Genomic DNA, 25,325 nt, shown 5'->3' with positions numbered 1-25,325 from the left:
GTAGGAAGCGAAAACTTAAACGTTTAATTTTTTACATCATTTGAATTAAAATGTCCCATTTAAAGGATTGGATCACTAGAAGTAACAATAAGTAATTTTATAGAATAATAAGTTGTTGTAGAGGTATATCATATTCTACTTTTACTTTCTAAAATTATTCTACTTTCACTTTCGTGTACGTAACTGTGGCTACAGAGTATCCGATTACTTCCGAATGGCTTTCTGTGATCGCACACAATATTTGGACGAGTTGTGTAATCCATGGATGGCCCTGCAACGATGTAGGCCTAGTCAAAAGTTCTGAGATTGGGCCTATATTTGTCAGTGAGTTGACTTAAATTATTTTATTCCATTAATAACTCTAAACGGCTTCAAATATCTGTGTACGAAGTAACCGTGCACGTGGTTAACCAAGACCGGTTAATCGGGTAATAGACTACACCAGCTGTACATGTACTTGTCGATTTTTACACGAGAAGAAGTTTCTTAGCTTTGTAATTATGTTAATACTAATGATAGTCAGATAACTTTAGTACAATAAGTGACTGTCATTGTCTTTTGTAACCCCAACTTTGCCCCTAGAACACTACTTCTCCTCCTAAATATAAGGAGTGCTCTGGGAACCTCACCCTTACTGCTCCTAAATGACTCAATTTCAACCATTTTTTTTAAAGCATGTAATGATGACATTCATGTGGACATGGTACGACAATCACTTTCTACCACCTCACCTTATCAGACAATTTCTACACCAAAATTGGTTGCATGATTGCAAACAAACTATAATGAATAATACTGCCTAACTATCAGCTGCTGAGGTAAAGAAAATAACAATTATGCTCTTGGTATGGACATGACAGGCAACGGACTAGGACATGGCATGTTAAACACATTTTTATTTCCATAGAATCTCACTGAAGTTGTAACTCGGTGGTAAAATAGCAGTCATTTCTGAACGGAAAGTGACCAGTGGATACTGGATATTGCAAACCAGTTTACAAGAATAACTACTGCTAAAAAGTTTTATACACATGAGCCTGACATTTTTCTGTTTACTTTTCCAGTTGACACACTCTGTGTATCCTCGCACCTGTGCATACATTGAAGTGAAACTTGGTGGTGTTGACATGGAGAACTATACTAAGGGAGAAGTACATGAGGTCCCCACTTCTGTTCCATTTCCACTGGAAAATTCTGGGGTGGAGATGAAAGTTACAGCAGGCAGCAAGATTAGGAACCTTCTTGGATATTCCATGAAGAAAATCAAGGTGGTGCTAAATCAGATACCTTATTTGACCTTTTAATAAGTGAACTTCCCACAACAAAAAAGGGTGTTTTTAACAAAATCAAGTACAGGGAAACATGTCTGTGTGAATTTTGGGTGTAAAATATTTTTTTTGCGTCATATTACATACCTTTATGTAGTGAAAAACAATTTTGAGTCCTTGGTTAAAATATCAAATATTAAAAAAAATTGGGAGTCTATCTGTGTGTTAAAGAATTTTTTATATGTTCTTGAAAAATATTAGGGTGCACTTATGGGGGGGTAGGTGTGCTTATTTGGTCAAATATGGTAATAATCGTTTAGGATTCGGTAATTGAGTCTGGTGTTATGGCCAGGTGATCTCCTGGTGAAGTTTAACACTATCTAAATTTTGTCTTCTTTGATGAATGATTAATTATTTTCTTAAAAGCAGTACAAAAGATCAGTTAATGTATAATCAAAGGTCGAACGATAAGTGGTCAATATTATAGGACTGTGTATACTCAGTTGAAGAATTCTAAGCCAGTCAGACCAAAGATTACCAATAGGAGTTTCTGGTCCAATATCTTATAATGACCTTTAAGTTATACCATGATTCATGATGTACGTGTACTCCCATGGAATTCCTTCATCTAAAAATAGATTCTTTGGCTATTTGCCATAAAAGAAATACATTTGGTAGTTATTTCATTCCCTAAACAAAGTTAGGTACATGTACCATAATGTATATATTTAAAGGCATACATATATACCCGCTATGATAAACTAGAATCCAGGTTGTCCTTTCATCAGTCTGGAGATGCAATATTTATGTTTGCCCCTTGACATATAGTTAGTGCAGACATGTTTGGGTGTCACAGTGGTAATACACTTGCCTTTCACAAAGGTGGTCGGGGGTTGATTCCATGATTTAATGGGATCCCCTGCTCAATCATGTGGGATATTTCCTCTGTGTACTCCCAATGTAAGACCCTTTGTGTGCTTCCATCCGGGCCTACAACAGTAATTAATAATTATAAGTTTATATGACTGTTTTTGCAATTGTGAAATACTTGTATATAATGTTCACATAAATATGTTTTTAGACAAAATCTTATTATCTGGACAAGATTTTGTCTACAAACTTTCATCCAATTTTTTTTTAAACTATTGTAGCTAACACACATGTACATTGAACTTGTCTACTGGCACATGCCTTTGATCTGCTATTTTGGTCTTTTTTTTATCTTAATCAACCATTCAGGTCAGAGAGGAATTCAGAGTGGTTTTAGGAGAGAGGGATATTTAACTCAGCCATTCTAATGACAGATCTAATTTTTCCCAAGTTTTTTAGCTGGGTTTGTAGGCCTATGAACAGCCAAGGTCATTTTTAGGAGGGGTCTCCTGGTAGTAGTTGGTGACTACAGTACCTCACTGAGCAACATCCTCGAGGCCCGTCGCATGCTATCCAGAGCAAAAAGGGTAAAGTGTCTTACACAAAGACAAAACCACGACAGCAAAGGCCAGCCTGTTTCTCATTTTCAAGAGAAATACAAACCAACATAAGTAGGGAGGGTCGAACCACACACCTCGGATCTTCACCTTTGATTACGTGGCTGTGTCCGAACTGACTGAGTTATTGCATCCCCAACTCCTACCCCCACCCCCACAATCAAGAAACAAGCTAATCCCAGTCATGATTCAGTATTTCAAAATCTGTGGAGATTTACTAAAGACTTATGGTCTGCAGTTGTACTAATAAAAATTTCTCAGCAGAATAAGTGTCAGAATTCCAGATGTTAGTAACCAGCTGATCACAACATCAATTATAGAGCTATGTTGTCACTTTTGAGTAGTCCACATAGCTAGGACAAATTTAAGGAAACATTATATTCATCACTTATTTAGCTCTAAGGTACAACTATACTTATATAACAGTGAAAAATTCTAAGATAGTATGTAAGAAATAATTTCATATCAAATAATGTTATTTTCAGTAAAACCTGACATTACCTCATCATTACATTACAGTGAGTATGAACTGTCTAGTACAGTCAATGTTATTTTTTTTTCACAGGAACCTGAGGTAAAACAGATGACATGGAATGCATCAGGACCAGCGATCCCAAAAGCAATATCCTGTGCAGAGATCATGAAGAGGAAAAATAAGGTATGCTGTAAATATTTAGTATTTATATATATATTAATGCACTACATTTGTAGTTGTAGATGATAGCAGAGTCACTATCTTACCTGATATTGGCTATCTCATGACCTGTGGAAATCATGCAAAAAATGCTGGAATCATATGATATATCCTCATTCTCATCACACTTATTACAATACCACTGCAGCAAAGTTAGATGAGGCATACTGGAATCAGGTTGTCTGTCCTTTAGTCTGTGTGAGATAAATGTCCGGAAAAAGTTTCATTAAAACTCTGTTTATTTAGGACATACTAAACACATGACCTCAATTTTTGGATCAGTCTATTTTCATGGCAGTTATGCCCTTTTTAAGACTGTCGATCAAATCTTGTCTGGACAACTCTTCCAACAGTTTTTATCTGAACTATTCAAAACCTCTTGTAGTCAGAGAGGGCTTTCAATGTGACATTCCTTATGACAAGTGCTACATTTGGAGATCTGCTGACCTTGGCCTTTGATCTACTTTTAAATGTTTATTTTTACCTTGGCCACATTATGTTACGTATAGGATAGGACTTTCATATCTGACATCCATGTTCCTTGTGACATGACTTTTCCATCGGTATTACATTTGCAGACCTGCTGACCTTGACTGTGACCTTTGGCCTACTTTTAAAAAACTCATTTTGAAATTTTAATCTACTTTGCGACCTGTGTTGTCTACTGACTACTCTTTATCTCTTTTTCCAGTCACTACATCAGATAACCAGGCTTATGAACAGAAGGTAAAATGGTTTCCTTTTTCTGCTCCATGATACATGTGTAAATGAACACAAGTTATAATAATATTATATTCCAGGTACATATTAGATAATGTACATCTGTTACATTAACATATATTATATGCAATATAATACTTATTTTATTATTGAAGGATTCAATACTGCCTAGAAAGAAGTGTTTGTAATTCTCCACATGTTTTCAAAACTAAATATACATATGTATAAACATTTTCTTTCACATATTACATGATGTTTCAGGATAGAAGAATACTGGGAACCAAAGGTTGATGGACTAGACAGGTTAGTGGTGCAGGTTATCAAAGTTTGACTAGACAGGTTAGTGGTACAGGTTATCAAAGATTGGTGGACTAGACAGGTTAGTAGTACAGGTTATCAACGGTTGATGGACTAGACAGGTTAGTGGGACAGGTTAGTGGTACAGGTTATCAAAGATTGACTAGACAGGTTAGTGGTACAGGTTATCAAAGATTGGTGGACTAGACAGGTTAGTGGTACAGGTTATCAAAGATTGGTGGACTAGACAGGTTAGTGGTACAGGTTATCAACGGTTGGTGGACTAGACAGGTTAGTGGTACAGGTTATCAACGGTTGGTGGACTAGACAGGTTAGTGGTACAGGTTATCAATGGTTGGTGGACTAGACAGGTTAGTGGTACAGGTTATCAAAGGTTGGTGGACTAGACCGTTAGTGGTACATGTTATCAAATGTTGATGGACTAGACTGGTTAGTGGTACAGGTTATCAAAGGTTGATGGACTAGACCGTTAGTGGTACAGGTTGTCAAAGGTTGATGGACTAGACAGGTTAGTGGTACAGGTTAGCGGTACAGGTTATCAAAAGTTGATGGACTAGACAGGTTAGTGGGACAGGTTAGCGGTACAGGTTATCAAGATTTATGGACTAGACAGGTTAGTAGTGTTGTGTTATTAAATCAGTGACGGTGAGCCAGTATTGAACTGAACAGTAACGAAGCTGTAATATTTTGAAATATATCAACATATCAACATTTCAGACTCAAGGTGAATCGGGACATCCCTGCCATCTATATCCTTCTGTCCAAGATACCTGTCGACACCGCCGATCCAGGGTGAGGATTTAATTATTATTACTTAATAGATAATTTTCATTAGTTATAATTTGTTAAACTGGGTGACATTTTGTAAAGGATGATAAGAATCTCAAAGTAGGGTATTATGGTAGACAGTCAAATGGTTACACTGATCACCTATCATGGCCTCACACTGTACCTAATTTCCTACATCTTAAGGGCCAATACCTGATGATAAGCAATTTATATTATTCCCAAAAATGCAGTCACATTGAAGTGTACAAAAAAGGGAAACTTAAAGTTTTCATTTTGTTTGGGAAAAGTGTTAATCAGTTACCCACTATCAATGTATCACTCAAGAAAAGGCATGTAGATAGACACATCACTGGGCCCTCTCTGGCATGTCAGTAGTCTATATTTTGCCTGCCACAAAATCACTACACAAGAATATAAATTGTGTTACTATTTTCCCCAATTAACTTTTCCATCACAAACATTTTGTGTTGTTTCTATCTAGGTATCAAGCTCCAGGATCTCTGAATACTTTATGGACATCAACACCATCACAACACAGCAGTCCCACACCACGTAAACATGGCCGAGATTCTAACCAGCAAGGGTCTGCAACGGGCAAACGTCAACGAAAAGGCAAACATCAAAAAGACAACAAAAATAGAACTGGAAACAATGTGGATAGAACGTGAACAGCTGTAATGTGACACATGTACAGTAGACAAACAAAGTTAGCCGATTATTACCTGTGGTTAGCTGATATTGACTGTGGAGGAAGGTTAGCCGATATATTAACTGTGGAGGAAAGATTAGCTGATATTGACTGTGGAGGGAAGATTAGCTGATATTGACTGTGGAGGGAAGATTAGCTGACATTAATTGTGGAAGAAAGATTTAATCTTTATATAGCTTATATTGACTGTTGAAGAAAGATTAGCTGATATTAAGTGTTGAAGAAAGATTAGCTGATATTGACTGTGGAGGGAAGATTAGCTGATATTGACTGTGGAGGAAAGATTAGCTGACATTGACTGTGGAGGGAAGATTAGCTGATATCGACTGTGGAGGGAAGATTAGCTGATATTGACTGTGTAGGAAAGATTAGCCGATATTGACTGTGGGGGGAAGATTAGCCGATATTGACTGTGGAGGAAAGATTAGCTGATATTGACTGTGGAGGGAAGATTAGCCGATATTGACTGTGGAGGGAAGATTAGCTGATATTGACTGTGGAGGAAAGATTAGCTGATATTGATTGTGGAGGGAAGATTAGCTGATATTGACTGTGGAGGGAAGATTAGCTGATATTGACTGTGGAGGAAAGATTAACTGATATTGACTGTGGAGGAAAGATTAGCCGATATTGACTGTGGAGGAAAGATTAGCTGATATTGACTGTGGAGGGAAGATTAGCTGATATTGACTGTGGAGGGAAGATTAGCTGATATTGACTGTGGAGGGAAGATTAGCTGATATTAACTGTGGAGGGAAGATTAGCTGATATTGACTGTGGACGGAAGATTAGCTGATATTGACTGTGGAGGGAAGATTAGCTGATATTAACTGTGGAGGGAAGATTAGCTGACATTAATTGTGGAAGAAAGATTTAATCTTTATATAGCTTATATTGACTGTTGAAGAAAGATTAGCTGATATTAACTGGAGGGAAGATTAGCTGACATTAACTGTGGAGGGAAGATTAGCTGATATTGACTGTGGAGGGAAGATTAGCTGACATTAACTGTGGAGGGAAAGATTAGCTGATATTGACTGTGGACGGAAGATTAGCTGATATTGACTGTGGAGGGAAGATTAGCTGATATTGACTGTGGAGGGAAGATTAGCTGATATTGACTGTGGAGGAATGATTAGCTGATATTGACTGTGGAGGGAAGATTAGCTGATATTGACTGTGGAGGGAAGATTAGCTTATATTGACTGGAGGGAAGATTAGCCGATATTGACTGTGGAGGGAAGATTAGCTGATATTGACTGTGGAGGAAAGATTAGCTGATATTGACTGTGGAGGGAAGATTAGCTGATATTGACTGTGGAGGGAAGATTAGCTGATATTAACTGTGGAGGGAAGATTAGCCGATATTGACTGTGGAGGAAAGATTAGCTTATATTAACTGGAGGAAAGATTAGCTGATATTGACTGTGGAGGGAAGATTAGCTTATATTAACTGTGGAGGAAAGATTAGCTGATATCGACTGTGGAGGAAAGATTAGCTGATATTGACTGTGGAGGGAAGATTAGCTGATATTGACTGTGGAGGGAAGATTAGCTGATATCGACTGTGGAGGAAAGATTAGCTGATATTGACTGTGGAGGGAAGATTAGCTTATATTGACTGTGGAGGGAAGATTACCTTATATTGACTGTGGAGGAAAGATTAGCTGATATTGACTGTGGAGGGAAGATTAGCTGATATTGACTGTGGAGGGAAGATTTCTACACAACATGAGAAACTGTGGTACAGTGTGTTAACATGGCAATCTCAGAGACTTATACTGCTGGTACTATGATGTTTCATTTATATCAGACTGTAATGTCCCATTTAAATATAAAACTGAATAAGTATTTACTCAGTCTTTAGTAAATTGATAATATAATAAGCCTCCCAGTAGTGTCTACACTATCATTCAGGTGGACAGACAAATGTCTACCAAGCCTTCTCCACCTACTTCATCAAAGTTTTATCATCACTTGCTCAATACTTCATGGTCAGTTGTACATGTTTTCGTATTTCTTCACCTGAATTTTATGTCGATAAAATTTTAAAGTCTTGACAGGAGATCTCAGGACAAACAGAAGTTTATGCCGGACGGATGACACCACAACGTCTTATACTTCTGTCAAAAATTTGACAGGTATATTGAACAGTGAACTGTCCCCACGGGGACGTGAGGAATAATTCCATACATTGTGGGTTCAGGAGATAATGTTGTATACATATGTACATACAATGTATTTGTCTTTATATAGGGATTTGATTTCACTTTTATGTTAACCATGCTTTTATGGAGCAATTCCTCTAAGAATATTGCCAGCGCCCCATTTAGAATATATTCTTAGAGGAATTGCTCCATAAAAGCATGGTTAACATCAAAGTGAAATCAAATCCCTATATTTACACTTATGGATGTTGTTTCTATAAGTCTTTGTGATTACAATATTTTTTCTTTGTAAATAAAAAAAATCATATAAAAGTCGGACACAGTGGGAGGAGTCAATTATTAGAACAGCCAATGGTGACGCTTCACAACAAATTGAGACTTTTTTATAATGATATTAACATAAATAACAAAAACATTTTGATAGATTATCATATTTAATATTGTCAAACATGTTATTTTTATACATTTTCAAATTAAAAAATAACCCTTTGTAACTTAAATTGTAAAGCCATGTGCTTGACGAAAGTAGTTCCCGTACCCTGTCATATTTTCATACGCAAGTTCAAAGGTCAATGTTTCCATGCAAGAATGGTAAACAAATCGGTCTGGTATTGTTATATAGTGACAACACTTTACAAGTGTAAATATATGTCTCTTAAAAAAAAAATCCCATTTTCAGTCACACATATAAGAAACGAATGAATAAATAAAAACACTTTATTCTCTGACAGATTTTCTACACATTTTGTACAGATGAATGTATGTACTATAACAAGAGTTTGTCATTAATTATTAGTATTACATTTCTTGTTGTAAAATTTCCATTTTTGATTTTTCATAAAAACAACAAATACCTGGCAATCACTGTAGATAAAAGCCCAGAATGTTTTGCTTTCTCAAGTATCAGATCAACATCAGATCTACAGATGCACATTTCTGAGATATTTTTTATTGTGCACACACAATTATATTAAAATGCCTCGTGTAAATTCCAGAATAAGTATGTGCAAGATGGAACAGAGTCATTTAAAACACAAAAATAAAATGTTCAATTCCATCTTCAAATGTTTTTTTGATGTTTCTCTTGAATTGCCCAAAGAATATTTGTAAACCAGAAGTACACTGTATTCCCGACTTCTTAAAGGTGAATAGGCATCCGACGTCTGCTTCTCAGTTCCAGAGACCAGGATCCTGTTTGTTCATGCAGATAATGTGTAATGTGTAATATTTCAGATATAGCTCTTGACGGACCTGTCAATGTTAATACAGGCCTAGAAAGTCTTTGTCAAGGCTCGTCGGAAAACAACAAAAATCACCAGGTCCGTCCTTATATCATACAAGAACAAATCTGGTCCAACCATTTTGACTTTGATAAACGAAAACTGTGCTCTAATAGTGTGGTATCAAAGGCCTTGTTATCTGGTGTGTACATTTATACTGAATCCACACTTGGTGTATCTTGAGTTATCTCCCCTTGGTCACCAGCGACCTCTGGGGTCAGCGTACCATCCACACCGGATACATTTTGGGTTGTCTCCCCTTCATCACCAGTTACATGAACCTGTGTACAGTCAGGTTTTGTGTATTTACACTGAATCCACACCCGATACATCTTGAGTTGTCGTCCTCGATTCACCTGTAGTCGTCTGTCAATGTAGTTCTGTTTTTCTTTTAAACCTGCTTTCGTAAACATGTCTTTTAATTCATCTGAAAAAATGCAAAGGCAGACATGAGTATCAAGTATTACAGAAAGATATACACTTATACTTTTTTTCACCATACAATAAAACATTTTTACAACCATATACAAAACGTACTTTTAGAATATTTACTGATAATAAAGGCATTTCTTTCCTTTTTCTGATTAACTGAAAGGCCTAAATTTGAAATATTCGGCTGGTTGGTAGGTTCCTGGTATGATGCCCAACAAGGTTTGCAGAAATAAATAACCTTGACCATTATTCAAAGTCAAAGGAAACGATAAACAATACAAAATTTATGGAAAACCATCAATCGACTTATACAGTAAGTTCTTGGGACAACAAAGTTGGTGCAAAGAAATAACCTTGACCCATATTAGAGGTCACAGAGTCAAATTTGTTAAAGGACATAAACAAGTATTTTTGATTAACTGAAAGATAGAGAACCATTAAGGCAGTGAATACCAGGTGAGTGATGCAGGCCCATTGAGCCTCTTGTTTTGAGTATGTGTTATTGATTTAGCTCAGACTATAGAAATTACTTAAAGGATTTCAAGACCTAAAGTCAGGTGTTAATGTTTGAGGAAACTATACCTTGGGTGAAGAAATACACCCTGGTTCCATCTCCCCGTACATAGAAGTTCTCCGATAGACATCTACCTGTAATTATACAGAGAATTCAACGATTTTAATGTACACCACATATAATTTCAAAAATAGAATATTCAGATGTTTCATCAAACTATTTTCAACTCATGTTCTTGTTTGCCTTGTGATATGCCATATTTACAGTCCGGAAGCTAAAAGTGAAGGTAGTGGACTAATTAAATACACAATGATATAGCTTTGATACAGCCGTCCTTAAACTGTATCGTAGTCCTTATACTGTATCGTAGTCCTTAAACTGTATCTTAGTCCTTAAACTGTATCGTAGTCCTTATACTGTATCGTAGTCCTTATACTGTATCTTAGTCATTATACTGTATCTTAGTCCTTATACTGTATCTTAGTTCTGATACTGTATCTTAGTCCTTATACTGTATCGTAGTCCTTATACTGTATTGTAGTCCTTATACTGTATCGTAGTCCTTATACTGTATCTTAGTCCTTATACTGTATCGAAGTCCTTATACTGTATCGTAGTCCTTATACTATATCTTAGTCCTTATACTGTATCGTAGTCCTTATACTGTATCTTAGACCTTATACTGTATCTTAGTCCTTATACTGTATCATGGTCCTTATACTGTATCTTAGACCTGATACTGTATCGTAGTCCTTATACTGTATCTTAGTCCTTATACTGTATCGTAGTCCTTATACTGTATCTTAGTCCTTATACTGTATCGTAGTCCTTATACTGTATCTTAGTCCTTATACTGTATCTTAGTCCTTATACTGTATCTTAGTCCTTATACTGTATCGTAGTCCTTATACTGTATCTTAGTCCTTATACTGTATCGTAGTCCTTATACTGTATCTTAGTCCTTATACTGTATCTTAGTCCTTATACTGTATCGTAGTCCTTATACTGTATCTTAGTCGTTATACTGTATCCTAGTCCTTATACTGTATCTTAGACCTTATACTGTATCGTAGTCCTTATACTGTATCTTAGTCCTTATACTGTATCGTAGTCCTTATACTGTATCTTAGTCCTTATACCGTATCTTAGTCCTTATAATGTATCTTAGTCCTTATACTGTATCTTAGTCCTGATACTGTATCGTAGTCTTATACTGTATCTAAGTCCTTATACTGTATCTAAGTCCTTATACTGTATCTTAGTCCTTATACTGTATCTTAGTCCTTATACTGTATCTTAGTCCTTATACTGTATCGTAGTCCTTATACTGTATCTTAGTCCTTATACTGTATCGTAGTCCTTATACTGTATCTTAGTCCTTATACTGTATCGTAGTCCTTATACTGTATCTAGTCCTTATACTGTATCTTAGTCCTTATACTGTATCGTAGTCCTTATACTGTATCTTAGTCCTTATACTGTATCGTAGTCCTTATACTGTATCTTAGTCCTTATACTGTATCGTAGTCCTTATACTGTATCTTAGTCCTTATACTGTATCTTAGTCCTTATACTGTATCTTAGTCCTTATACTGTATCTTAGTCCTTATACTGTATCGTAGTCCTTATACTGTATCCTAGTCCTTATACTGTATCGTAGTCCTTATACTGTATCTTAGTCCTTATACTGTATCTTAGTCCTTATACTGTATCTTAGTCCTTATACTGTATCGTAGTCCTTATACTGTATCTTAGTCCTTATACTGTATCGTAGTCCTTATACTGTATCTTAGTCCTTATACTGTATCGTAGTCCTTATACTGTATCTTAGTCCTTATACTGTATCGTAGTCCTGATACTGTATCGTAGTCCTTATACTGTATCGTAGTCCTTATACTGTATCTTAGTCCTTATACTGTATCTTAGTCCTTATACTGTATCTTAGTCCTTATACTGTATCGTAGTCCTTATACTGTATCGTAGTCCTTATACTGTATCTTAGTCCTTATACTGTATCTTAGTCCTTATACTGTATCTTAGTCCTTATACTGTATCTTAGTCCTTATACTGTATCGTAGTCCTTATACTGTATCGTAGTCCTTATACTGTATCGTAGTCCTTATACTGTATCTTAGTCCTTATACTGTATCGTAGTCCTTATACTGTATCTTAGTCCTTATACTGTATCGTAGTCCTTATACTGTATCGTAGTCCTTATACTGTATCGTAGTCCTTATACTGTATCTTAGTCCTTATACTGTATCTTAGTCCTTATACTGTATCTTAGTCCTTATACTGTATCTTAGTCCTTATACTGTATCGTAGTCCTTATACTGTATCTTAGTCCTTATACTGTATCTTAGTCCTTATACTGTATCTTAGTCCTTATACTGTATCTTAGTCCTTATACTGTATCCTAGTCCTTATACTGTATCGTAGTCCTTATACTGTATCTTAGTCCTTATACAGTATCTTAGTCCTTATACTGTATCGTAGTCCTTATACTGTATCTTAGTCCTTATACTGTATCTTAGTCCTTATACTGTATCGTAGTCCTTATACTGTATAGTAGTCCTTATACTGTATCTTAGTCCTTATACTGTATCGTAGTCCTTATACTGTATCTTACTCCTTATACTGTATCGTAGTCCTTATACTGTATATAAGTTAGTCCTTATACTGTATCGTAGTTCTTAAACTGTATCTTAGTCCTTACACTGTATCGTAGTCCTTATACTGTATCTTAGTCCTTATACTGTATCAGGACTTATCTTAGTCCTTATACTGTATCGTAGTCCTTATACTGTATCGTAGTCCTTATACTGTATCTTAGTCCTTAAACTGTATCTTAGTCCTTATACTGTATCGTAGTCCTTACACTGTATCTTAGTCCTTATACTGTATCTTAGTCCTTAAACTGTATCTTAGTCCTTATACTGTATCGTAGTCCTTATACTGTATCTTAGTCCTTATACTGTATCTTAGTCATTATACTGTATCTTAGTCCTTATAACTGTATCTTAGTCCTTATACTGTATCTTAGTCCTTATACTGTATCTTAGTCCTTATACTGTAATTTAGTCATTATACTGTATCTTAGTCCTTATACTGTATCTTAGTCCTTATACTGTATCGTAGTCCTTATACTGTATCTTAGTCCTGATACTGTATCGTAGTCCTTATACTGTATCTTAGTCCTTATACTGTATCGTAGTCCTTATACTGTATCTTAGTCCTTATACTGTTTTGTAGTCCTTATACTGTATCTTAGTCCTTATACTGTATCTTAGTCCTTATACTGTATCTTAGACCTTATACCGTATCTTAGTCCTTATAATGTATCTTAGTCCTTATACTGTATCTTAGTCCTGATACTGTATCGTAGTCTTATACTGTATCTAAGTCCTTATACTGTATCTAAGTCCTTATACTGTATCTTAGTCCTTATACTGTATCTTAGTCCTTATACTGTATCGTAGTCCTTATACTGTATCTTAGTCATTTTACTGTATCGTAGTCCCTATACTGTATCTTAGTCCTTATACTGTATCGTAGTCCTTATACTGTATATTAGTCCTTACACTGTATCGTAGTCCTTATACTGTATCTTAATCCTTATACTGTATCTTAGTCCTTATACTGTATCTTAGTCCTTATACTGTATCGTAGTCCTTATACTGTATCTTAGTCCTTATACTGTATCTTAGTCCTTATACTGTATCGTAGTCCTTATACTGTATCTTAGTCCTTATACTGTATCCTAGTCCTTATACTGTATCGTAGTCCTTATACTGTATCGTAGTCCTTATACTGTATCTTAGTCCTTATACTGTATCTTAGTCCTTATACTGTATCTTAGTCCTTATACTGTATCTTAGTCCTTATACTGTATCTTAGTCCTTATACTATATCGTAGTCCTTATACTGTATCTTAGTCCTTATACTATATCGTAGTCCTTATACTGATTCGTACAATAAACCCAGGGCCAACACACTCAAAGTCAGTAGATGGACCCAATAATCAAACAGTATTGTAGGGTAATTTTACTGTAAAGCAATAGTCCCCTGCTGTTTAAACTGGAGGGACGATAGGTTTCATTCCCATCCGTCTTATACGTAAATGTGTATATATAACACTAAAGTTTTTCAGCACTTCATACCTTTCTAAATTTTTTAAAAGTCTGTTCAGAATTATTTAGTACTTACCATACCAGTCTTATTTGGCATATACATTTAAAAGAATTCTGGGAGTATTGATATGGCAAAATATGTGGAAATATTCAGGTTTTTTTTCCAGATTTTACAATTTTACTGGTAGGTTTTTACATAAAAAATGTTTCAAGGGTAAGTCCACAATTAACCATACCACACCCCTCACCTTTTTTGAACCGTAGTTGTGCTAAATCATATCGGCCATAATCACGAAACATGATTGTCCCTCCTGGCTTCAGATGCTTGGCTAATGTGTCAATAACATGCTGCATTCTGAAATACATATATATAAATGCTAACAAATGTAATCATTCATTAGATAGACTAAGTGTTTCTATAATGTTTCTATTGTAGAAACCTGATAACATTACTAATATAACTAACAATACATTATTAATGTAGAACCTGCTCCTATTTAGGTAGGATTCTGACTGTTTTACATATTGATTTATCTCCCCTTATCAATTTGAGTGTAAGATTACATGAAATGAAACATGAGTTAGCTGATTGAGTGAACACTGGGTTTAATTAACTCAGTGGGTTCATTGTGGAATGCTGTTACAGATACTTCAGCATACATTCATTGCCTGAGAGGCTATATTTATCCTCAAGTAAGCCCAGGGCCTCTCCTAGTAAAAAGTTTGGGGCTCGAGAGCTGATTTGCAACTTTTAGCTTAATATAGCTATGATTTTGTGAGCATGAAGAAGGGGGCTTATTTGTAGATAAATATGAAAATTGTTCTGTTACTGTTAACTAGGTTCCTACATACCGTTCTGGGTGAATTGCTGACAAAACAAATATGAGGATGACCAGATCGAGACTCGCCTCTGGGAAGGGTAAAGGTGTTGAGCTGTCGGTGATGTCGCACACAAAGGCGTGGCATCTCTTTGAGGTATACTCTGGATGTTCCTACAGGGGCAATAATACTAATTAATATGATGGACAATAATACTAATTAATATGATGGACAATAATACTAATTAATATGATGGACAATAATACTAATTAATATGATGGACAATAATACTAATTAATATGATGGACAATGGCAAGTGCTCTCAAATTGACAATAAATATTAAGAACATTGAAAAGTTAACAAAACAACATAAAAGAGTTTGAATGTAAAATCTTTTCATGATTGGAATCATAACTTAAGACTGATTGTATATATATCCTCTAATGACTTGAAGTAACCTTGACCCCTGACCTGAACTCACATAAAGGAATCAAACAAAAATCCCATTTCTGGTAAAATACTTCAGGTAAAAGAAAGCTTCACATGTTTTTTTCATTACACATTATAGAATTATATCAATTAAAATGGACAATGTTTTGTGGAAGGGATACTGAAGATCCTATTGGCATTAATCAACTGTACAGTATACTTGTGACCTGGAACAAGTATGCCCAGTTTGATTATCCTCTATGGGCTGGCTTTCATTATAATGGATTTTTTTTACCTCGATATCTTCACAAATCATTTCATCATGCAAGAGGATCGGATGACCTCAATCAGCAAAACAGAAGCTGGTCTCAAACTCAAGTCAACTGTTACCATGTACAATAACACACCTTCTTACCTTAACAAGTTGTATGGCAGTGGATGAAAAGTCACAGCAATAAACCATTAAGTTAGGGTCGTTGTTTGTACGGAGGACGGGGAACACAGTGTTGCCTACTCCACACCCAACCTGTAATATAACCATATCTCATATATGAAGTTTCGTTCGATATATTTTCTGAGGTATATATATAGTGATTTTAAGTTTATTTCAATCTTATAGTATCTTGGGAATAGAGAGATACACAAATGTTACTTCATGAATAGGAATATAAAAAAGTCTGTCAATGGCACACTGATGTTTAAAGGAATACAAGCAAAATCCAGATTGGGTATTACAATGTATGCAAATTACAGTAAAATGCAATAATATAACAAAACAACAACAAGAGGCCCATGGGCCTTAACGATCACCTGAGTTTTTGAAATATTTAAGTTAATTGACCTTTTTAGGCCCCACCCATAAGCCAAAGGTGTCAGTCAGGGCCAACATGTGCATACCATCAAGCTGTCATCCATGCTGAAGAATATTTGATTCTACCTTATTTGGGTTTTGAGAAGTTTTTTGTAATTCCAGTTAATTTGACCCAATTTGGTGCCACCCATAAGCCCATGGATGTCAGTCAGTGCTAATATACATATAGTTTACAACAGGCATCCAACACTGATAATTCTTACCAAGTTTGTATTATTTCCAATGGCAATTGAAACAAATAATGCTCAAAAATGTGATTTCCCTATATAAACTATAGTAAACTTTACCCTCTCCCCAGGGTCATGAAATTCAATTTTGGTAAAGGACCTGAAGACCTTTCTATCTGTGAGGATGATCAGTATTCAATTCTACCATATCTTGGAGTTGAGAAGATTTTTGAAATGTTAGCCACGCCCCTAGGCCTCAGGCCCCTGGTGGTCGGGGACCATATAATTCACAGTTGTGGTTGACATTTGACCATGGAAGCTTCCTGCCAAATTTCATTGAATTCGGTTCAGCGGTTTTGGAGAAGAAGTCAAGAATGTAAATTGTTTACGACGCAAGACGGACGAACGATGTATGGCGGACGACGCAAGACGCCGGACAAAAGGCGATCGCAATAGGTCATCTGACACTACGAATTAGTTTTGATAACAGACAGATTGACAAACTGATTCCAGTATAACTCCCACCCTCACAAACTTTGTTGAGCCCTGTGGACACCACATAAACTTAGTCTTGTATAGAGAGTACACTCAAAAGTTTACTCATTACAAGACACTGAAATAGCATGTCAGCATTCTTATTGAACTGCATGATGTTTACTATCAGGTTCAGACTTATTGCCAGGTAAACACGAACTTATGAACGCAGTATTTCACAAACCTCAAATATTCTGAACTTTGCACACTGTCCAGGAAAACCAGATTCACCCTCACAAGTGGTATCATCGGTGTCTGCACACACAGAAACACTTTGTGTAGAGTTGTTGTCGACACTGTTACATTTGTCCTTGATTTGAGCCGAGTCCTGTGTTGTCACACTTTCAGGGACATCACCCTCTCCACCAGGTGCTTGGACCTGTCCATCATTTCTTTGGGCACTGTCTTCATTGTTCATTTGAGAGTCATGTGATCCTTCTTGAGAGACACACTCTGGTGCCAGTTCTGGGAATTCTGTGAAGAGCCAGTGTCTGTCCTTAAAGAACCTGTTATTGTGTTGGTTGTAGAATTTGTTCCAATAATCTCCAGCATTATTATCATACTCATCTGAAGAAAATACAGACTTGATTAAATATGATTGCTATGAATAAGAACATTCTGTTTGATAACAAGTAAATTTGATTTTCCCATACCTGCATGTCAAGGGGTCATAACTAGAAAATAAGAGATCTCCAGGCCCCGGTTTCATCAATATTGCCAAACTTCCTTTAGCAACTTAAAATTGCCCATAGGAAAGCATTATTGGTTTTAAAGAAAATATCTTAGGTAAGGAATTTTTCTTAAATTCTGTAATACTTTTTTAAATGATTTTACATTAAGGGATTTTCTTAAGTGAAGAAACATTGAAAAAACTGTCCCCAGATTGCAGATTGGAGATTTGAGGCTTACTAAGTATAGTATCAATATTGTTTAAATGACAAATTTCAAGCATCTTTATCAAAGGAAAATATTTTTGGTACTTGATTACAAAATAAACTGGCTCTACTTTCTCAAATGTTAAGTATTCCTGAGAAAATGTAATTTTGGAATTTAAAATTTCTCTCGTTTCTCTTTCAGTGTGAGAAATTTGAAATTTTGAGGTGCACCTTGTTGTTCCTCTGACAGCTGGTCCTGAAGTTGCTGTGAAGTAACTCTCATGGCATCCATTTCCTGTTCTTCATCCCACACAACATTGTCCCTGAAACACAAAGGTCCATGTCTGTTGTTAATGGTAACAAACATTCACATGACAAACTCAAAGTGTTTTCTGGTGGCCATCTTGAATATCTGATAAAAGAACAAGTCCATTCTTAATGTGTCCCTTCAGTTTCAAGAAAATACCAACAGTTGTTTCTTAAAAAATAGCCGTAACAGAATTTATCTGTTAAAATCCAAAATGGAGGTTAATGTCCGCCTTGAATATCTGAATTAAAATTTAACATAGATTACAAAGACCATGATTAACAAGTCCATAAATTTTTCAATCAGGAGTTCTTGAGAAATAGCAGTTACAAACTTCAAATGTCACAATCTAAAAAGGTGGCTGGTTAGTGGTTATGCTATCTTGAATATCCAAATGAGTCCAAAGTATTTCATTCACAACTAGGTTTTGGTTTGGTTAAGAATTGTTGTTAAAAATATCCATATAGTTTCAAGAAGATCCTATTTGCTGTTCTTAAGAAACAGTGGTAACAAGAAAATGTGGAAAGGTGGGCGATTTAGAAAAGTTCACCATCCGGTAACATTCAAAATACATGCTTACACCAGCAAAAATGGTAAATTTCTGTTGTTTAATGCATTTGCAAACATTTTGATAACTTTTACTAAGATTGAGTGCAATACCAATAATTCATTACTGAAGTAGGAAATCACTTAGGTTTTAGGGTCATGCTTATTGTCAGGATGTCATTTTCTGGATAATGTCAAGGTCATTAAGGATATTATTAATGTCAAGGTCATTAAAAAAACAGGCTTCACAAAGAAATCTGAAATTTACAGGTACATTGTTTTAGCTTTACCACTAAATTAGTTTTCCTAATCAATCAAGTGCTGTTTTCATTTCTAAATTTCTGTGATCTTGGTTTAATTTATTAGTTTATTTGCACATGATTCTTAATGATACTTGTTAAACAAAATATATGTGTATATGTTAATGATATAAATGCTGATAGTGACATATCATTTACCAATTGTTGAAGAGAAAGACTTTATCAGGGTCAACCAAGGGCCTGGCTCCATATGGAGGTCGATTTTTGCTGGAAGCTTTACAGTGAAGATTAGTATTGCTGAAACTGTGGGTCGAGTCAAGTCTGAAAAATTTCTGTGATCTCAATATAGCAGGCCTAGTCTTTCTAAACAGATTTCTATACAGTGCACTCATCTGGAATTAGAGTTAAAAGAATAGTTTCCAATCAGTGGATTTTAATTTTGGTATTCTCAGCACACATAAATCGTATGTTTTTTACAAGAGAACCCAGAGAGAACCTGGTACTCACTAGTGCGGCTGATATTTCTATACAGTTGGAACTTTTCTCTACTTTCATCATCTGTTCTATAACTAGCGGAACATCATGATTATGGCTCTAAAATCTGCCTATTACAACATACATTGCTACAATATGGGAGTTGGAAGTGTATGATAAATTAACAATGTTTACAATGTAGGTTATAATTAATAGCAGCCTTCTGTAAACAGAGAGAATTTCAACCCTGAGTTTAAAATGATTTAGAAAGAATGGATTCTATCGTTAATGTACATGTAGTACATTCAGCTGAAATATCTATTTCTACTGGATTCCCTGTAGTACAGTATTAAGAGGGGAGGGGGAGGGTGCATGTACAGGGTTAACATTTCTCAGTCGTAGAAATTAATAAATATCGATTTCAAACATTTTAAAACCAAATTTTCAACTATCTACACAATTAAAACACATATATAGTATAATTCAACTGAATATGTCTATGTCTATATGGTACTAGCCAACTTCAACAATTTGAAGGAAAAATGCCAGAGAGGAGTGAATAGGAAGAAGATTTTCTATGTATTTGGATAAAATATTTGGCTCTACTCTGTGTTGGTAAAGTGACGGTAGATGACCAATTTAAATGAGTCTGTGGTGGGACAGGAGACAATATCATGTGTAGTTTTGGGGAAAAATGAGGTTTTGCTAGTCAGGGGTTTTGAATGGTGTATTTGAAAGGAGAGCTGATGACTATTGTCTATGTCTGGAATACCTAGTAAGGGGAATTAGCCTATCAGATTTCATTATGGTGACTCTGTTGTTGACAATATTATACAACATGGTCTGACAAGCATCTCTTCCTCTGTCTGCTAGGGGGCGCAATCCCAGGTAGACCAACATTTCAGACATGTTGGATGTGCGGTGATTGTACCGATATTTGTTCAGAATGTAGCGTGCAGCCCTGCGTTAGACCATTTCTACTTGGCCTATATACATTGTATGTGCTTTGTGGACGAATATAATGTATTTTGTTGCTGCATTTAATCTGCAAGTATAAAGCAAAGATATTGCAACAAAATTAGATTATTTTGTTTACATTTGTTTAGATAGGGGCAGTATATTTTACCTACGACAGTTAGAAGTTGGATTTTTACTCATTAAGTTAAATTGTTGTAGCTAAGTTTCATTTATCTTTTGGTACTTTATATTTTGTATTGATATCGATTGATCAGTTATATATTTCATGTGTTTAATTCCAGTAATTTTGTTTTCATCACATGAAAGTATATAATAAAACATTTGAAAACAATTATCGTTAATTGAACATTTTCAGTTTGATACATTTAATTTATATTGTAGTTCAATGATTGCAGATTAAATTAAGCAGCATATTCATAATTTCATTTTTGATGTGATCTTATGCTTATTAAAACCTAATTCAGTCCATAATATATGTTGTACATTCTATGTGTTATATATACATCCAAGCTTAAAGTCAGAAACCTGAACACATAAAGAAATTAATTAAACATTGATTTAACATGTAAAGAAAGAGATTCTTTGAATGTACTGGTAATTAAGTGATCTACATTTCAAAATTTTAAGTTTATAAAAGGTACATTTGTATATGTTACTTGTAATACACCTTCCATCTTCCTTTGCTGAAATGGTTGAAATTTCTGTACATGTATACCTGTGTGCAGGCATCTATGATACTTTGAAGATATAACATATAAATGGATCTGATTCCAGGTACATGTATCAGTTATAGGTAACACAGAATGAGATAATGGCCTGAGGGAACAATCAATGTCATTTTTGTTATGAAATACATATACATGTAAATGTACTGGCAAACTTGGGAAGGGGGAGGGCAACAGTTTTAAGCTTCGATATATTTAACACACATACAATGTACATGTTTATGTATCTGGAGTTGTACTTGTCATACAACACTTGAATTATACAACACTTGTATTTGTAATTTTATTATTTTCTTCTACAAAGTTACCTGTTAACAAATATATTATATACACATGTGGATCATGTGGACCTTGTGGACCTCGTGGACCTCAAGCCAAAGTTTTTTTACAGTTCACGCCAGAGACCTATACTAATTTAGTATATAGGTCTCTGTTCACGCTAACATGTTTTTTGTAATATTGTTTAAAAATAAAATTTTGGGATACATTTTGATCAGCATTTAAGTGTTTCCCTATTGCATTAAGAAAACGATTAATTGTTCTTTAATTACCTTAAAATGTTTAACTGATGGGGATTTTACCTCTTCATGTAATCAAAGAAAATCAGCATATAAACTATATTGATTGAATATCTTTATTGTGAAGAAAAATGTATATAAAAAATATTTTTTTTATTATTCGCAAAAAAAACCTATATATTTTTGAAAAACATCCACAGGTATATATTATATATAGTGTTAGATGCTAATTACAGGTAGGTAAGGCAGAGAAGCCTGACACAGCATGCTATAAATGGACCCCTGGGGAGGTAATTGGGGACTTGACAAAACTATAGCCAGGTGTTAAAACAGGCACACCTTAAAACTGATCCTCATCTGATACATATATTATAGGTAAGGTGTTATGGAGGTCCATAAGGTGGTGGTGAGGTGGGGTTTGGGCCCTGGGGCCTAGGTTGCCATGACAACAGGCATGTCCTGAGAGTACCAATTATACATACAGGTACATGTACACAACTTGTTATGTCTCTTACAGAACATAAATTAGACTATATACGAAACTTCTGATTCTTTATTATGTACTATGAAATGATTTCATGGTTGAATTGATAGATATTAGTGAAGTAACAATACGTTAAATTTAGAAATGTTTTTGTCTGATAAAATAATAAATATTGAAATATATGTACATATACATGTATTTGAGAAAAAAATCTACACAGTCATCAAGGCCTAAGGTAAAATTAATCTTAAATATAAAATGTATCTTAATTACATATAAAAAAAATAAATGAAAAGCATCAAAATTTTGAAATCAGGAAGATAAACCTTTATTTTACAATATAATTAAACCTTTAAAAAAATTGATGATAAAAAACCCACTACAAATCCAATTGATAAGGTTTTAATTCCTCTTGTGCGATATATCATATAACTTATAAGAACCGCAGCCAATGTTATTTTGAGTTAATATTAGTAAAAGATAACATTTTGTCAGCATTTAAATATACCTGGACAGATATAAGGCAGCCAATTTACACAGGTCTATAATATATTAACAACTATACAGGTATATAAAACTTTTCCAAATATTAAGACATTATAATACACAATGGTCAAACTATATCAAAAACATACTTGAAGAATGTAATTTATTAGATGTTTTTGAAAAACATTAATTTACTAGTATATGGTGCTTAAAAAATACTGTTTTTCATACCCTAAAAAACATGTTCATTTAAGCATTGATGTTATTTATTTTTTTGTTCCATCAGGGTATGAAACAAATTTTGTTTGCAAACTGTATGAATCCGTGTAGCGGATTCTTACAGAAGTTTGCAAACAAAATCATACCCCAATGAAACTAAAAAAAAATTGACATCAACCCTTATAATTAACTTTTGAAAATGATTTTCTAATTTAAAACATATTTTATGTACAATTTTACTGGTTTTAAATCGGATTCTATTTCTCAAATCAATACGCAATGTCAATTGTCGTATTGTGACGTCACATTTTTGGCGCCATTCTCGGAATTTCTTTCATAGAAGAATGAAAAGAATTTTTCGACTAATCACATTTGAGTATTTACCATGAAAACAAAGAAAAATTAATTATTTGTAATTGGAAAAATGATGTTTTCAAATCTCCGAAAGGGACCAATAACAGAATTTATAAACACGATTTAATTTTCAAAAAATATCTACTTGACCTCCCTCCTAAGCTAGCTAATTCCTATTGTAAATTTCGAACTTGTAACATTAAATTACCGATTGAATATGGAAGATGGAATAACATCCCAAGAGAAAATAGAATCTGTAGTCTGTGTAACCTGAATGAAATAGGAGTCGAGTTCCATTATTTATTTAATTGTAACGATCAACAAATAGCATTAAACAGAAAAAAATATATATCTAGATACTATTATGAAAGACAAAGTACATTCAAATTTAATACCCTTTTTAATTTTGTAGTAGACGATGAATTGAAATCACTTGTGAAATTAATTAAACAAATAAGTGTACGACTCAACAATATTTAAGATCATCTCTTGCTTAACAAATGTATCGATGTGTTATATCATATGTCCTGTACAATTTTGTATGTATATACTTCTCTACACTTCATATGTTTATGAGAATAAAATATTGTCATTGTCAACACAGGTGTCAGTGGCACTGTCAATTACCTGTATAGGGGATTTGTGGTCACACCTGACTGGACGTAGTGCACTACTAGTTTACCTGTAGTTTAAATGAAGTGCACTACTAGTTTAAACGTAGTGCACTAGGAGTGCACTAAGGTGTAAAGTTTTTTTTTTAATTAGCTTACACTCAACTGTACAGATACAGATAGAATCCACATTCAGGTCTGAAATATATACCTTTAAAAGCAGTTGTATTACATTGTTTGAAAAAGTAGGTTCACAGATAATATATAATACTATCTAAACAAATGTGAATAATTTTTTTTTTTTTTACAATAACTGGTTTGAACTTTCCATACATTTGTAGTTGCAGTCGTAAAAATTATGATCCCCCAGCACTCTTTTAAAGTTAAAACTTCATTTTAAAACAGTTAAAATGAGTAACATTCATTTGTTTTACAAAATAAACAGTTACACCGAAAAGGGACAGGTGTAGCAATATGATCTGTGCGTGTTTTCAAGTATATTGTCTAGAACAGTAATCAGTAAGCCATTAATGAACCCATTACCATGCATTATGTTCAAACACATTTTTGGAATCTGTTAAGAGTCTATTTCCAAATTGAGGCCGCGCTACTTCCTCTGCTGCAGCCTGGTCACCTGATTCCTGCATGTTGTTGTTCTGTTTTCATTCACTATATTTCACAACATGTTTCCAATTCACAACGTGGTATTAGGCATTGTTATAATTATAGGTGACTTTCGGTTTCTACTTTTACCGACCAATAAGCGTCAGCCATACAAGTAATAGATTTGCTCGACTAATCAAATGGAGGTTTATTGATCATAGTTAGAAATGCGTTTTCCTGTTCAAGAAAGATAACTCCTTTGCAACAAAGCGTTGTGCAAAAAAAAAGAGGCATCTGTTATAAAAATATTGTTGTTAATTGTATATTCATTCATGTTACCATTATTGTAAATAAACGAAATTACATTATTTTTCGTTTTCTAACGTGATTTTTTTCACTTAAGTTTGAAAATAAATGTTAAAAGAGTTAAATGATTCGCGGATGCACTACGGACCTGGACGGGAACAGTACAGCGTACAATATTTCACACCTACAAATCTTTGTTCAAGCGTCCGATAGCTTTTGGGATCCTACTAAAAACCTGAATAGACCAGG

General features: G+C 34.6%; 2 protein-coding genes across 3 annotated transcripts; one reads left to right on the top strand and one right to left on the bottom strand.

Moving 5' to 3' along the window:
• The first annotated feature begins 213 nt into the window (after positions 1-213).
• LOC117343692 (ribonuclease P protein subunit p25-like protein) lies at positions 214-6,873 on the top strand. The gene is made up of 7 exons (XM_033906163.1): positions 214-324; positions 1,065-1,268; positions 3,321-3,413; positions 4,141-4,175; positions 4,431-4,472; positions 5,205-5,279; positions 5,758-6,873. Exons 2-7 carry the CDS (start codon positions 1,128-1,130, stop codon positions 5,942-5,944), a joined length of 573 nt encoding a protein of 190 aa, XP_033762054.1. The 5' UTR covers positions 214-324; positions 1,065-1,127; the 3' UTR covers positions 5,945-6,873.
• Positions 6,874-8,817: 1,944 nt separating this feature from the next.
• LOC117343690 (tRNA N(3)-methylcytidine methyltransferase METTL2-like) lies at positions 8,818-24,921 on the bottom strand. Of its 2 annotated transcripts, XM_033906151.1 has the most exons (9): positions 24,711-24,875; positions 19,517-19,710; positions 18,437-18,528; positions 17,515-17,897; positions 16,174-16,284; positions 15,362-15,501; positions 14,758-14,864; positions 10,448-10,513; positions 8,818-9,860 (listed from the first exon to the last, which is right to left on the bottom strand). In XM_033906151.1, exons 1-9 carry the CDS (start codon positions 24,711-24,713, stop codon positions 9,586-9,588), a joined length of 1,371 nt encoding a protein of 456 aa, XP_033762042.1. In that variant the 5' UTR covers positions 24,714-24,875; the 3' UTR covers positions 8,818-9,585. The 2 variants fall into 2 exon arrangements, with proteins under 2 accessions (XP_033762042.1, XP_033762043.1); XM_033906152.1 differs by lacking the exon at positions 19,517-19,710 and having other exon boundaries at positions 24,711-24,921.
• Between the last annotated feature and the right edge of the window lie 404 nt (positions 24,922-25,325).

This window comes from Pecten maximus, chromosome 15 (genome assembly GCF_902652985.1).
Source record: "Pecten maximus chromosome 15, xPecMax1.1, whole genome shotgun sequence".
Classification (NCBI taxonomy): Eukaryota; Metazoa; Mollusca; class Bivalvia; order Pectinida; family Pectinidae; genus Pecten; species Pecten maximus.
The sequence above is the reverse complement of the archived record's forward strand: the minus strand, read 5'-3'. Positions and strand labels throughout refer to the sequence as shown.